This window comes from Ahaetulla prasina, chromosome 4 (assembly GCF_028640845.1).
Source record: "Ahaetulla prasina isolate Xishuangbanna chromosome 4, ASM2864084v1, whole genome shotgun sequence".
NCBI lineage: Eukaryota > Metazoa > Chordata > Lepidosauria > Squamata > Colubridae > Ahaetulla > Ahaetulla prasina.
Genome location: NC_080542.1, coordinates 125,098,633 through 125,112,844, shown reverse-complemented (window position 1 = coordinate 125,112,844; position 14,212 = coordinate 125,098,633). Strand labels below are relative to the sequence as shown.

Below are 14,212 nucleotides of genomic sequence, written 5' to 3'. Positions count from 1 at the left end.
TTCACTTCTCTTTATATAGTAATCATATCTCTGAATTTGACTGGTATAGGATTTTATAGATAACAATTCAATAGGCAAATTTAAATTTCCTACCAAATTTCATTGTTTGGCAAATCCGCCTTGATGACTCTCAAACATTTTATATACATGAAGTACATTTTGTATGTTTTACAAGTGCATATATACCATTAACAATTTAATGGTATTCACTCCTTCAACTAGACTTTCAAACTGCTGCACCACACCGCAGGGAGACGGAGCCGATTCGTTGGTTCCGTCCCAGGTGCCTGATGGACCCAGAGAGGTTTCTGACGGAGCTTGGGCCGTTTCCCGGGGAGCTAGCCCACGGCTCGGCCAAAGAACTGGTCGCCGCCTGGGAAGGGGCGACGGCAGGGGCTTTGGACCATGTCGTGCCTTTGCGGCCTCTGACCCGGTGCCGAGCTCGACCAGCTCCATGGTATACCGAGGAGCTGAGAGAGATGAAGCGCCGGAAAAGATGCCTAGAGAGTGTTTGGAAGTCCAGCCGCTCCGAATCCGACCGAACACTAGTAAGGTCTTATATTCAGACCTATCTAGTGGCAATAAGAGCGGCAAAACATAATTAGATAATCACCCAGCCACCCTATTCAGGGTGACCTGCTCCCTTCTTACGCAGGGGGCTCGGGAGGACCCCTTGCAGGGTCGTGCTGAGGATTTTGTACAGTATCTGTCCGATAAAATCGCTTGGATCCGGGACGGACTGGACACTGATTGGGTAGATTCAGGAGGGATGACGGGGATGGGTCTTGTGAATACTATCTGGGCGGAGTTCGATCCTGTGACTCTCGAGGACATGGACAGGTTGTTGAGTAGGCTGAATCCCACCACATGTTTATTGGACCCGTGTCCCTCCTGGTTGGTACTGGCCACACGGGAGGTTACGCGAGGCTGGCTCCTGGGAGTTATCAACGCTTCTTTGTTGGGGGGCATCTTCCCCACCGCCTTAAAAGAGGCGGTGGTGAGGCCCCTCTTCAAGAAGCCTTCCCTGGACCCAGCTGTATTGGCAAACTATCGTCCAGTCTCCAACCTTCGCTTTTTGGCGAAGGTTGTAGAGAGAGTGGTGGCATATCAGCTTCCCCAATACCTGAAGGAAACTGTCTATCTAGACCTGTTCCAGTCCGGCTTCAGACCTGGATACAGCACGGAGACGACTGGTCGCGTTGGTGGATGATCTCTGGAGGTCTCAGGACAGGGATTGTTCCTCTGTCCTGGTCCTTTTAGATCTCTCAGCAGCTTTTGATACTATTGACCATGGTACCCTGCTGCGACGGTTGGAGGGTTTAGGGGTGGGGGGCACCGTTTATCGGTGGTTCTCCTCCTATCTTACCCAGCGGCTTCATATAGATGTTGAACAGGAGAGGTGAGAGAACCAACCCCTGTGGCACCCCACACGTGAGACGCCCCGAGGTCGATCTCTGCCCCCCTGCCAACACCGTCTGCAAACGGTCCTAGAGATAGAATAGAATAGAATAGAATTTATTGGCCAAGTGTGATTGGACACACAAGACAAATTCCTTGTGTGTCCAATCACACTTGGCCAATAAATTCTATTCTATTCTATTCTATCTCTAGGACCGTTTGCAGACGGTGTTGGCAGGGGGGCAGAGATCGACCTCGGGGCGTCTCACGTGTGGGGTGCCACAGGGGTTGGTTCTCTCACCTCTCCTGTTCAACATCTATATGAAGCCGCTGGGTAAGGTTATCTGTGGTTTCGGGGTGGAGCGCCATCTGTATGCTGATGATACTCAGCTGTACATCTTCACCCCGAACCACCCTGACGAAGCCATCGAGGTGATGTCCTGGTGTCTTGAAGCCGTGTGGGTCTGGATGGGGAAGAACAGGCTCCAGCTCAACCCCTCCAAGACAGAGTGGCTGTGGATGCCGGCATCCCGGCACAGTCAGCTTACACCATCGCTGACTGTTGGGGGTGAATTATTGGCCCCCATGGGGAGGGTGCGCAACTTGGGCGTTCTCCTGGATGACTGGCTGTCCTTAGAGGAACATTTGATGGCCGTCACCAGGGAAGCATTTTATCAGGTTTGCCTGATTCGCCAGTTGCGTCCCTTCCTAGACTGGTACTCCCTATGCACGGTCACTCACGCCCTCGTCACTTCCCGCCTGGACTATTGCAATGCTCTCTACATGGGGCTCCCCTTGAAGAGCACCAGGAGGCTCCAGCTAGTCCAGAATGCGGCTGCGCGGGTGATAGAGGGAGCACCACATTGCTCCCATATAACACCTCTCCTGCACGGCCTACACTGGCTGCCAGTAGTCTTCTGGGTGCAATTCAAGGTGCTGGTTATCACCTTTAAAGCGCTCCATGGCTTGGGACCGGGCTATTTACGAAACTGCCTGCTGCCACCAATAGCCTCCCATCGACCTGTGCGCTCCCACAGAGTGGGCCTTCTCAGGGTGTCGTCGACCAAACAATGCCGGTTGGCGGCCCCCAGGGGGAAAGCCTTCTCTGTGGCAGCACCTGCCCTTTGGAATGAGCTGCCTCCGGGGTTGCGCCAACTCCCCGACCTCCGGACCTTCAAACACGAACTTAAGACCTTATTATTTCACTGTGCAACACTGGCCTAAGCGAAATTTTTTAAATGAAAATTTTAATGGGTTTTATGTCGGTCTATGACCGTTTTAATTTGATTCGGCCTATTGTAATTTGGTTTTTTAATTTTGCTTTTAAATTTGTGTTTGAATTTTGTGTCAGTTTTAATATGGCTGTAAACCGCCCTGAGTCCTCCGGGAGAAGGGCGGTATAAAAATTAAATTATAAATAAATATAAATAAAAATAAATAAATAATGGTCATTTGGCAAAGGTGGAAATTCCTACATCTCCATTAGCTCATTAAATTGAAGTTTAATGGAACGTCATGAATAGAATTATTTTTTTCAGTGTCTCTGAACAATAAAAGAACACTTCTTGCATAAGAGTGATATCTAACTAATTCTTTTTAGGCAGTTTTAATAATTTATGGCTAGTTTTTGTTGGTGGCTTTTTAAAAGAGTTAATGAGTTTTAAAAACAATAACCACTTCATATATTGCTAAAAAAGAACAAGAAGTTATTATATATTTCCATATTGTGATCCATGTTCTGTAAATGCCATGAGATCTGGAATAATAAATGAGTTCCACACTTGTAGATTTTCATCCATGATAACATAGCTGGTATTAGAAAAATCCTAGTTATGGTATCGAAGTTTCTCAGTCACCCAGGTACAGTTGTCTAGAAACTGAGTCATCTTCCTAGTTCTGGTGTTATAGTAAATGTAAAGAAGACAATTAGAAAATTAGAATTGTTTTTAATTTCCCTTTTTTAAAAAAACATGTGTGTTAGCTTTAAATTAAGAAAAGAATGACTTTGTTTCCTTTTTTTAATCTGTAGGTGACAGAATTATAAAAGTGAACAGGGAAAGTATCATAGGGAAGACATTTTCTCAAGTAATTGGTTTAATTCAGAACAGGTAAACCATTTATTTTTAAACATAATTTGAATTTTCATATTAAATATTTTATATAAATATTTCAATAAGTATTGATTGATTTATGAAATTGTTCTGTGATAAGATACGATGAACTATAATAAACCTCAAAGTCAAATGGCTGACAAATGAAGGTGAATGGTTTAAAACATCTAGTTTTTCTCCTCTTACAGTTTAAGCATTTCAGTCTAGCTTTCCTTGTTGATAACATTTACAAGAATGAAAATAATTCTGAAGTGAATTTCACCACACCTTACACCAGAGTTTATAGGTGTTTTCTTTCCAGAATATACCATACTTAATCCAGTCATTCACTAGCCAAGTCAAGTTTTCTTATGTTTGGTTTGTTAATGGACAATCACACTAGTTGGGTCAAAAGTCATTCTTCAGGAATATATATCCTTGCTTATCAACCACAATTGGGACCAGGAATTCCATCACTAAGCAACACAGTTGTAAAGTACAATGTCACTTGATCATGCCAACTTACAATAGTAATTGTGGCAGTTCTAATTACCATCACCAGATGAATCCTATACAGACACGGTATCCTGCAATCACTTGATTGCCATTTGTGACCCCCCTGCTGACTTCACCATTAACTTCTTGATGGAGGCCAGCAATGAAGGTGATGATCATGTGACTTTGAGATGTTGCAGCTGTCATAATTATGAGCCAGTTATCAAGTGCTCAAATTGCAGTCTTGTGATTACAAGGACACTGTGAGGACTGCAATTATAAGGATGCATACCATCATAACTTTGAATTATTGCTGAACAACTGCTCAGTCACAGGGATTATCTACATGTTCATTCAGAAAATGGTTGGTAACCCACCAATAGACTCTTCTCCCTGGAAATACCAGCAGGCTTCATTATTAATCCCTTTCTGAATGGCCAGGCAAGCTGTTTGGGGGATTGAATTCAGCCTGTTCTTTCCACCTCTATTTCTTGCAGGTCTGTATAAGCAAAAAAGAGCAGTGTCCCCAGAACATGGCTAGATAGCTGGAATTAATTTAATCCTTTGTACGTGTGGATCTGCTGTATTTTTCGGTGTATAAGACGTTCCGGAGTATAAGACGCACCTTAATTTTTTTTTGGGGGGGGGACAAGAAAAAAAGAATTCTGCCTCTGCCTACCGGCATCAGGATCAGCGGCATCCTCACTTCCATTTGGATTTTGATAATGGGAGTGGCCTGGGGAAGCATGGAGGTCGTGTCTTGCTTGGCAAAGCATGCACTGCGCAGGGGGCAAAAGGCAAGGCACTGCCACCCAAAAACACTGTTGCTGTGATCTCCGCTGCCTCCCCAGTTCCAAAAATGGGATGTCCAGAGGCAAAGAAAGAGCATCGCGTTTTTGGGCAGTTCCAGGCAGCAGAGATCGCGGCAACAGTTTTCGGGTGGCAGCATCTTGCCTTACACCTCCTGCACAGCACCCAGCAAGCCACCAGTTGGTTGAAGATGCAAGACCATTTTCATGAGGATGTGTGGCTGTGCGAATTGCATCGGGGAGGAAAACGCGATGCATGGAGGCAACGCTCTTTTTCCTCCCCAATTACCCAAAGCAATTTGCAAAGCCGCACGCCATCCTCCTCCTTTTCTGCAGTCGGCTTCTATTCCTGGCCTGGGAGCGGATCTGGCTAGGAGGAAAGAGAAGTTGAGACTGCAGAAAAGGAGGAGGAGGGCACGCGGCTTTGTGAATTTTTTTGGGCAATCAGGGAGGAAAAAATGCCTCCATGCATCGCATTTTCCTCCTCAATTCCCTGAAGCAGTTTGCAGAGCCGCATGCCCTCCACCTCCTTTTCTCCAAATTGCTTCGGAGAATTGAGGAAAACAGCACTGGAAAATGCCATGCATGGAGGCAATGCTCTTTTTCCTCCCCTGATTGCCCGAAGCAATTTGCAAAGCCATGCGCCCTCTCCTCCTTTTCTGTAGTCTCACTTTCTCTTTCCTCCTAGCCAGATCCGCCTCCCGGGCCAGGAGCAGAAGCCGACTGCAGAAAAGGAGGAGGAGGGCACGTGGCTTTGCAAATTGCTTCAGGCAATTGGGGAAGAAAAAGAGTGTTGCCTCCCTGCAGAACTGCTCGCTTCGCAAGAGCATCGCCTTCATGCATAGCGTTTTCCACCCCGATGCAATTCGCACAACCGCGTGTCCTCAGGAAAATGCAGCAGCGGGGATTTTAGGTAGACAACCTCCGAAGGGTGGGGGCAGCGGGTGGATGGGGCTACATTCGGTGTATAAGACACACCCAGATTTTCACCCTCTTTTGGGGGGTAAAAAGGTGCATCTTATACACCAAAAAATATAGTATTTTGTGCTAAATATTAGCACCTAGGATTTATTTATTAGGTCAGTTGATTTTTTCTGAGCCCCATGATATAATGCCCCTCCCTGTTGACCTAATTAACTATGATGTGGGAAAAAGGCCAGAACCATTAACTTCCAGATGTGCTTATCATTTTCCAATCAGCTCTAATAAAATTGTCAAAAATCAAGGTAAAACAGTCTGACAGTAATCAGAAGACCACAAGCTCCTACCTCTTCTTTAGCATTCCCTGTATTCCAAAAAAGAAATTGCAAATTTTAGGGTAATGGAAAAACCAGCATTCAGTGACAACCATTTTTTAAATGTTAAAAATCCATGCACAAGTATCTGAAACATTTGTATTAAAAATTATTCTGTTATAAGCTCCCAAATACATTTTGTAGTTTTATAGTGCAAAAATACATATACTGTTTACTTTTGGACTAATATGCAGATTTTAAAAAATATTTAAAATACATCTTGAATTCTTTATGTGATTTTGAGAATTTCATAAAACAATATAATGAATCAAGCATGGATTAAAAGAAGATACAGTGTCAGGATTTAGATGTTAATTTGTAACTCTGTTTCAGTGGTGGGTTGCCCCCGGTTCGTACTGGTTTGCAAGAACCGGTAGTAAAACCGGCGGGAGACTCCACCCACTGACCCGGACGTCATCGTAGGTGATCTGCGCATGCGCAGAAGCTTCTGCGCATGCGTAAAAGAGCACAGGCGCGGGTGCAATAAGGGCATGATGCGCATGTGTGGTAAAGGTAAGTAAAACCCACCCCTGCTCTGTTTTCTACTTTTTTGATGTCTATTCTAATTTTGATTAAAGCATATAGGATACTTTCTCCCTAAGACTGTCATTGTATCATTCTTTTTACATCAATCAATTTAATGCAGCAGATGTGAAACTAAAGTCAAATCAGGTGTTTGATCAGCAATAGAATTGCTGGGGTCAGTTGTGGTCGTAAGTCAAGGACTACTTGTGTTTATACTGAAAACTACAGTATAAACAGGAGATATCCAAAATGTTTTCTTTTCTTTTAATTTAATTAATTAATTAAATTCATTTTTCTAAGTGCCAGGAATACCCGTATATACTCGAATATAAGCCGATCCGAGTATAAGCCGAGGTCCCCAATTTTACCCCAAAAAACTGGGGTAAACTGGGGACTCGAGTATAAGCCGAGGGAGGGAAATGAGGCAGCTACCGGTCAGGGAAAGCCTCCCTCCCTCAGCCGAGAAGGCTGGCGGCTCCCCCGCCCCGCCCTCTCACTGCACCGGCAGGGCTTCCCCGCGCTAATGCAAAAGCCCGCCAAGTTTGCACCATCCGGTATAATGTGAAAAAAAGAAGAAGAAAAAAAAACTCGAGTATAAGCCGTATATACTCGAGTATAAGCCGAGGGGACGTTTTTCAGCACAAAAAACGTGCTGAAAAACTCGGCTTATACTCGAGTATATACGGTACATTAGTTTCATCATTTATTTTTGCGTAATAAATTATCTGCATGAAGGTAATTTTGAAAAGGAATGCATGGGTTGTGCTTTAAAAAAAATACTAGTGACTCATAGCAGATAGTGTTAAAAGAAATAAATATATTCTGTGCTGAGTTTTTCTTATATTCTCTGGATTTTTGAAAAAGGATAACTATTGAAGTTATTAACATTCCTATTTTTACAGCTAGAAATGAAATTCATTCTCAAATTGTTAGTATATTAATTTATTTCCTTGATAATCAAGTTGTGTATTTATTTTTCCCACAGTGATGATGATTTGGAACTCAGTGTTATGCCAAAAGATGAGGACATTCTTCAACTTGTAAGTTATACTTCTGACCTGAAATCTAAAATCAAAGTCTCCATAACATTCCTGCAAAAGGGATTCAAGTCTTTAATTAGCATATTGAATGTAATGAAGCTTTGAATATCACTATTTCTGCATTTATAAATGACCACCCACCCCTCTTATTCTATTCTGTTTTATTTTATTTGCAGTTTTAGTGGTGTAAAAATAGGTAAAAATGAAACAGAAAAAAAATACTTTTTGTGTTTCTTATAGTTCATTGTAGTGAAATGAATATAAATTTTGCTGCTTTCTTATGGAACAGATGCATTCTACTCTTCTGAAATGCATCTTGGGAGTGGATAAGTCTAACTCCAGCAGTAAACTCAGGTTTGGGTATACCACCTTTACCCGTGATGATGAACCTATGGCACACGTGCCAGAGGTGGCACACAGAGCCCTCTCTGCTGATATACGCGCCATCGCCCCAGGTCAGATCCCCGTGATGTTTCTTTCATGAGCTTCTGTTTCCCTGCAAACGACAAAACAAAAGCTCACAAAAGAAAAAGATCTTACTTCTTACCAGGATGCCGGTGTTGGGATGCCCCGCCTCCTGCTGGCCAGCTGGTCTTCGGGATTCTGCTGCGCATGCACGCATGTCCATGCATGCGCACATTCATGCATCTCCACTCAAGCACGAGCATGTCCGCACATGCGCACGTACCTTTCAGTTTGGACATGCATGTGCACGCAGTTTGGGCACTCGGTGTCTAAAAGGTTCGCCATCACTACCCTATACAAACCCAGCTAATAATAATTCAACTACTAGCTGAAAATCCTTTCTATGGATCCAGATTGACTATCCAAGCCGTGTTTCGAGGAACAGTTGCATGACATGCTACCTTGAGATTGGTCATTATGCTTTCAGATGTGTCATCTCATAATATGGATTCTCCATATAATTTCCAGTCCAATTAGATCTAAAGCAGGGGTGAAATGCTCCCAGTTCGGACTGGATCGCCCGATCTGGTAGCGATGGCAGCAGGTGGTTCAGAAAACTGGTAGCAAAAATCCCTGCCCCTACCCCCACCCTTGCATGCCCAGCGGAGCTGCGCAATCATCAGAGTTTTTTTTTAACTTTTAAAAGCATTTTTTCTTCTGCCAAAAAGATGCTTTTAAAAATTAAAAAACAACCTCTGATGATCACGCGGCTCAGCTGGGATTATCAGAATTTTTTTAAATCATTTTTTCTCAACCTCTTCAGCCGAAGAAGTTGTAGAAAAAATGCTTTTAAAGGGTTCTGGTGATCAGGCAACTCAGCTAGGATCATCAGAACACTTTAAAAGCATTTTTTCTACACCCTCTTCCACTGAAGAGGTTGTAAAATGCTTTTAAAAGGCTCCTTTGATGATCCCAGCTGAGTTGCCTGATCATCAAAGGCTTTTAAAAGCATTTTTTCTACAATCTCTTCCGCCAAAGAGGTTGTAGAAAAAATGCTTTTAAAAATAAATTTTTAAAAAAGTTGGCCATGCCCACCCAGTCACCTTACCACCACTACCACCACCAAGCCACGCTCACAGAACAAATTTTACATTTCAACCTTGATCTAAAGGCCAGAAAAATGTTCAAAGAGTCACTAATATTATCTAGCATCACTTAAATATTTTAAGTCTTTGTAGTGCCAGGCTCAACACAAATCAGTCTCCCATATTGCATTCAGTTTTGGTCGTCACGATGTAAAAAAGATGCTGAGCCTCTAGAAAGAGTGCAGAGAAGAGCAACAAAGATGATTAGGGGACTGGAGGCTAAAACATATGAAGAACGGTTGCAAGAAGTTGGTATACCTAGTTTAATGAAAAGAAGGACTAGGGGAGACATGATAGCAGTGTTCCAATATCTCAGGGGTTGCCACAAAGAAGAGGGAGTCGGGTTGTTCTCCAAAGCACCTGAGGGTAGAACAAGAAGCAATGGGTGGAAACTAATCAAAGAAAGAAGCAACTTAGAACTAAGGAGAAATTTCTTGACAGTTAGAACAATTAATCAGTGGAACAACTTGCCTGCAGAAGTTGTAAATGCCCCAACACTGGAAATTTTAAAGAAGATGTTGGATAACCATCTGTCTGAGATGGTGTAGGGTTTCCTGCCTGGGCAGGGGGTTGGACTAGAAGACCTCCAAGGTCCCTTCCAACTCTGCTGCTGCTGCTGCTGCTGCTGCTGCTGCTGTTGTTGTTATTAGAAAAAAACATTTAAAACTGATATGCCTCTGTCTCAAAGGAGCTTTTTCAAGAGCTTGTTTCAAACAATTAGACTCCCTGGTAAAATATGGGAGATTTCATGGAGTTCCATTTTGAAGAAAAACTGTGTATTTGTGGAACACCAGCCATTGAAGACAGTGGACATTTTTTATTTAATTTCATTTAAAAACTAAAAAATACTGGGGTACCCAGGAGAAACTGCCTTACTTTTTGCAGCCCATGACTATGCATATCATTAGCAAAACCGCCTTAGTTATATCAAGGGCCAGAAAGTTTAGATCATTTTGGGATTAACTGTTGGGGTGCTGATTTACTGTGAACAAGTCCTATTGTTTTCTTTCTATCTACTTATATATAACTAAATAAAGTTTATATAATATTCTATAAATGTTATTAGCTTGAAAAGGATACTAAAATGTATAGGTACTCCTCGACTTATAACCATAATTGAGCCCAAAAATTCTGTTACTAAGCAAGACAGTTATTAAGTGAGTTTTGCCTCATTTTACAACCTTTTTTTGCCACATTTGTTAAACATTTGCTAAATTACTAACATATTAGTAACATTGACTTTGCTTGTCAGAAAGTTGCAGAAATTGATCACATGACCCCAAGACACAACAACTGTCATAAATATATGCCAGTTGGCAAGCATCTAAATGTTGATCATGTGATCATGGGAATGCTGCAACACTTGTAAGTGTAAAAATGGTCATAAGTTACTTTTTTCAGTGCTGTTGTAATTTCAAACTGTCACTAAACAAATGTAAATTGAGAGATACCTGTATAAGAAGGTGAACGTAATTTGATAATCTTCAGAAAAATAGAGATAGAAACTTATTGAAGAGATTATTTTCCTTTTGAACCAAGAAAAACATGCTTGCCTTCCTCTTTAATACACAAAAGGTTTCAGATAGCTTCACTTTTTTGATAGATAAATACTGTCAGAATTTGAACATAAAATTTTATTGAAACTTAATGTAAACTGAGATTATGAGTATACTTCTTATACAGGGGTATCCAAACTTGGTAACTTTAAGACTTGTGGACTTCAACTTCCAGAATTGCTGAAAGCAAAGCTGACTCAGGAATTCTGGGAGTTGAAGTCCACAAGTCTTAAAGTTGCCAAGTTTGGACACCCCTATTGTAATAGGTAACCACTTCTATTTGCTTGGCTTCCATTCATTAGAAGTGATACTAGAAATTTCCTTTGGTTCATCTGCTCTTGGTTTTGTCCCATGACCAGCAACAGAAGAAGAGAGGTGATGGTAGTCAGTAATCCCTCCTTAGATGTTGGTCTGTTAGCTCTATATTTGCTTTTGCCATTAAACAACAAACCTACCAACAACCAACCTACCAACAACCAACTTAGTTACCTACAGCAATGAAAAAAAACAAAATACAATATCACTATGTTAGCTATCATTATAGTTAACACCTAGAAGCCCTCTGGCATAACTTGATTTTAACTAGCTTTGGGGGAGAAGCAGGGGTCTTGTTTAAGCAGCATGCAGGCTGATTTGTTTCGAGATAAAATTCATCCTTGGGCCTCCATAAGAAAGGCCTAGAAGAAGACTCTGCACTCATGAACCAAGCATCCTGTTTGAGGAGAGTACAGGGGAGACTGTTATGCCATCTGTTGTTATTCTAAGTTTTGCAACAAGTATAAAGGTGTTATCATGACCCAGACACTGAAAGCCTGAATCACAAAAATCATTCCTCATTATCAAACATTGGACCCAAATTGAAAGTGCTTTTTTTGTCTCCATCAATACAATATGTGACGGTTGCCAATTCAGCTTGTTAGAATACTTAGGATGATCCAGAAAGCTTCGGGTCTGGAAGTCTGCAGAAAGGTTTTTAATGAGTGGTTTCTATGTACCCCTTAATTTGTTCTTCTTGCTCACGTCAACAATTCATCAGACAATTATGATGTATTTTTATAATGCAGGCTTTCAGAGTCTGGGTCATGCTAACATCCTGAGTCATTACTGTTTACAAAAATATTTCAAAGTAAAATAAAATTAGGGAGGTGGAATTAGCCTTAAGTAATTTTGTACACAGGAGTCCAAAGCTTTTACCACCTTTTATATTCCCCCAGAAAGGCTCAAAATAGGATATGTTGTAATGTTCCCTCTCTCTCTCTCTCTCTCTCTCTTTTTCTTTTTTTGCTTTCTGATGGATTACTTCCAGTTAAACTTTGCAAAAGTATGTGTCTAACTTTTTTCAATAAATTTTTATTTTATTCATATTAAAATACAAGCTCCAAAAAAAAGTGGTGGGGGGAGAGAACAGAACTAAACAAGATATGTATATGTCAAGAATAATAATTTCTCCCCATGCAAAAGAGGCCTATGGTTTATGAATTTCTACAATTATATTTACCCAATCAATTTGACCTGACATTTACCTAAACTTTGCAAGAGTATGTGTCTTTAATGTTTAGAAAAGGCAAAAAAGTTCCTTTTTATACATTAAGGTAATCTATGTATGTATGTCCTGACATGAATATTTCCAGTTAATTTTTTTCAAAAAAAATATATGTTTACATTCAGAAATACAGGATGTGGTTTAAAATGATTACTTCTAGCAATTAAAGTGCTGGTTTTAAACACATTCAAAATAAAATATTTTGCTTCAAAATATAGGTTTCAAAATGTAGTGATTGGTGATTGATTGATTTAACAATCCCACCCAACCCACCCAACTCACACATAGTGACTCCAGATGGCATACATTAACCATCCCAAACTTAATCCTACACTCACTGTATTTTCAATATATTAAAGTTTTAGGGTTACCAGACATCAACAGTCATTACAGGTGTTCCTCAATATACAACTACAATTGAGCCCAAAATTTATGTTGCTAAACAAGACAGTTGTTAAGTGAATTTTGCTCCAGTTTACAACTGTTCTTACTGCAGTTATTAAGTGAATCTGGCTTCTCCATTGATTTTGCTTGTCAGAAGATCACAAAAGGTAATGATGTGACCCCAGGACACTGCAACCATCATAAATATGAGTCAGTTGCTAAGTATTTTAAGTTTGATCATATGACCATGGCAATACTGCAACAGTCGTAAATGTGAGAAACGGTCATAAGTAACTTTTTTCAGGGCCATTATAACTTCAAAAGGTCATTAAATGAACTGTTGTAAGTCGAGAACTATCTGTATCTTTAGGGTTGGTGAACGTGGGATTTGGCTTGATGGGATTTGGTAACATTATATCCAATAGAGTTTGTGATTTCATGACATTTTTCTTTTATGGCTGGTCACACAGTCAGTTTAGACTGGATTCTGCATTTTTGTTTACCTATTGAGTCTTTCCCATTCACCTGGGACAGGCAAATATTTTTGTTGAATAATATTAAAGATATTATTGCAAGATACAGGCTGTTCCAAGTAAAACTGACTTCTGTAATTGACTGAAAATTATTTGGTCAATGCAGATTGTGTTCAAGGGGTTCTCCAGGTGTTTTGGAATTGCACCCAAGACATCTTTTATCACTGGTTCTATCGTTGGGTTTTTATTTGTTTGTCTTCTGTTTTTTGGCCAAGCCATTCTGTTTCTATTTGCAGGTCTTTGTATGTTGTGATTTTCTCTTCTATTTTGTTGTCTACAGGTATTGCCACAACCACTGACCCCACTTTTTTTTGTCTTTCTAATTAAATGTTTTTGTGTGTGCGTAATCTACAGTGAGATTCACAGTCTAAAACTGGTGACAATAATTCAAGCTTCTTTATTTTCTATTTCTTTGTCTGCTTTGTGTTCTCACCAGATCTTGCTTGCAACAAACAATATTTCTAGCAGCTATTCCAATGGACCATTGTTGCTACTTTGTTATGTTGCTACTTTGTAATCAGCCTGTGCAATCATGCAGCAGCTAATGATGTGTTCCACTGTTTCTTCTGTTTCTTTGCAGAGAGGGCATTTTCTGTCAGCGGCTGTCGTCTTAATTCTGGCTTTATATGCATTTTTTTCTTAAGGCTTGGTCTTATTCTGTCAGAATTAACTGTCTTTCTTTAACTTTCCTGTTCTTAGCCATTGGCAGATCTGGTTGTTATTTACTTTGCCTGTCGGTTTTTTATGAACAAGCTATGTAATACTTTGCGCTGCCATATCTCTTTTCTGGCTTCATCTGGCCTTTCTTATAGATCAGTTTGGTTTCTGCTATTCAATAAGCCTTCATGGTGTCCTAGCTTCAGCAAATATTTTTCACTGCCTTTCAGATAGTCTTCCAATGGCCTTTTTTCTTCCACTGTCTGGTATACTTGCAACATTTCACACACACACATACCCCACCAATGCTCTTTTGTCTGTCAACTTTGCTGTGTGG

General features: G+C 40.9%; 1 protein-coding gene across 10 annotated transcripts in view; it reads left to right on the top strand.

Annotated features, from left to right (window-relative positions):
• The window catches only part of ARHGAP21 (Rho GTPase activating protein 21), a 92,059-nt gene that overhangs the window by 53,380 nt on the left and 24,467 nt on the right, over positions 1 to 14,212 (top strand). For all 10 annotated transcript variants that reach the window (XM_058180529.1, XM_058180526.1, XM_058180524.1 and 7 more), the window contains 2 exons: positions 3,428 to 3,506; positions 7,598 to 7,652. In XM_058180529.1, coding sequence (XP_058036512.1) covers positions 3,428 to 3,506; positions 7,598 to 7,652 — 134 coding nt within the window. The remainder of the gene's footprint in view (positions 1 to 3,427; positions 3,507 to 7,597; positions 7,653 to 14,212) is intronic.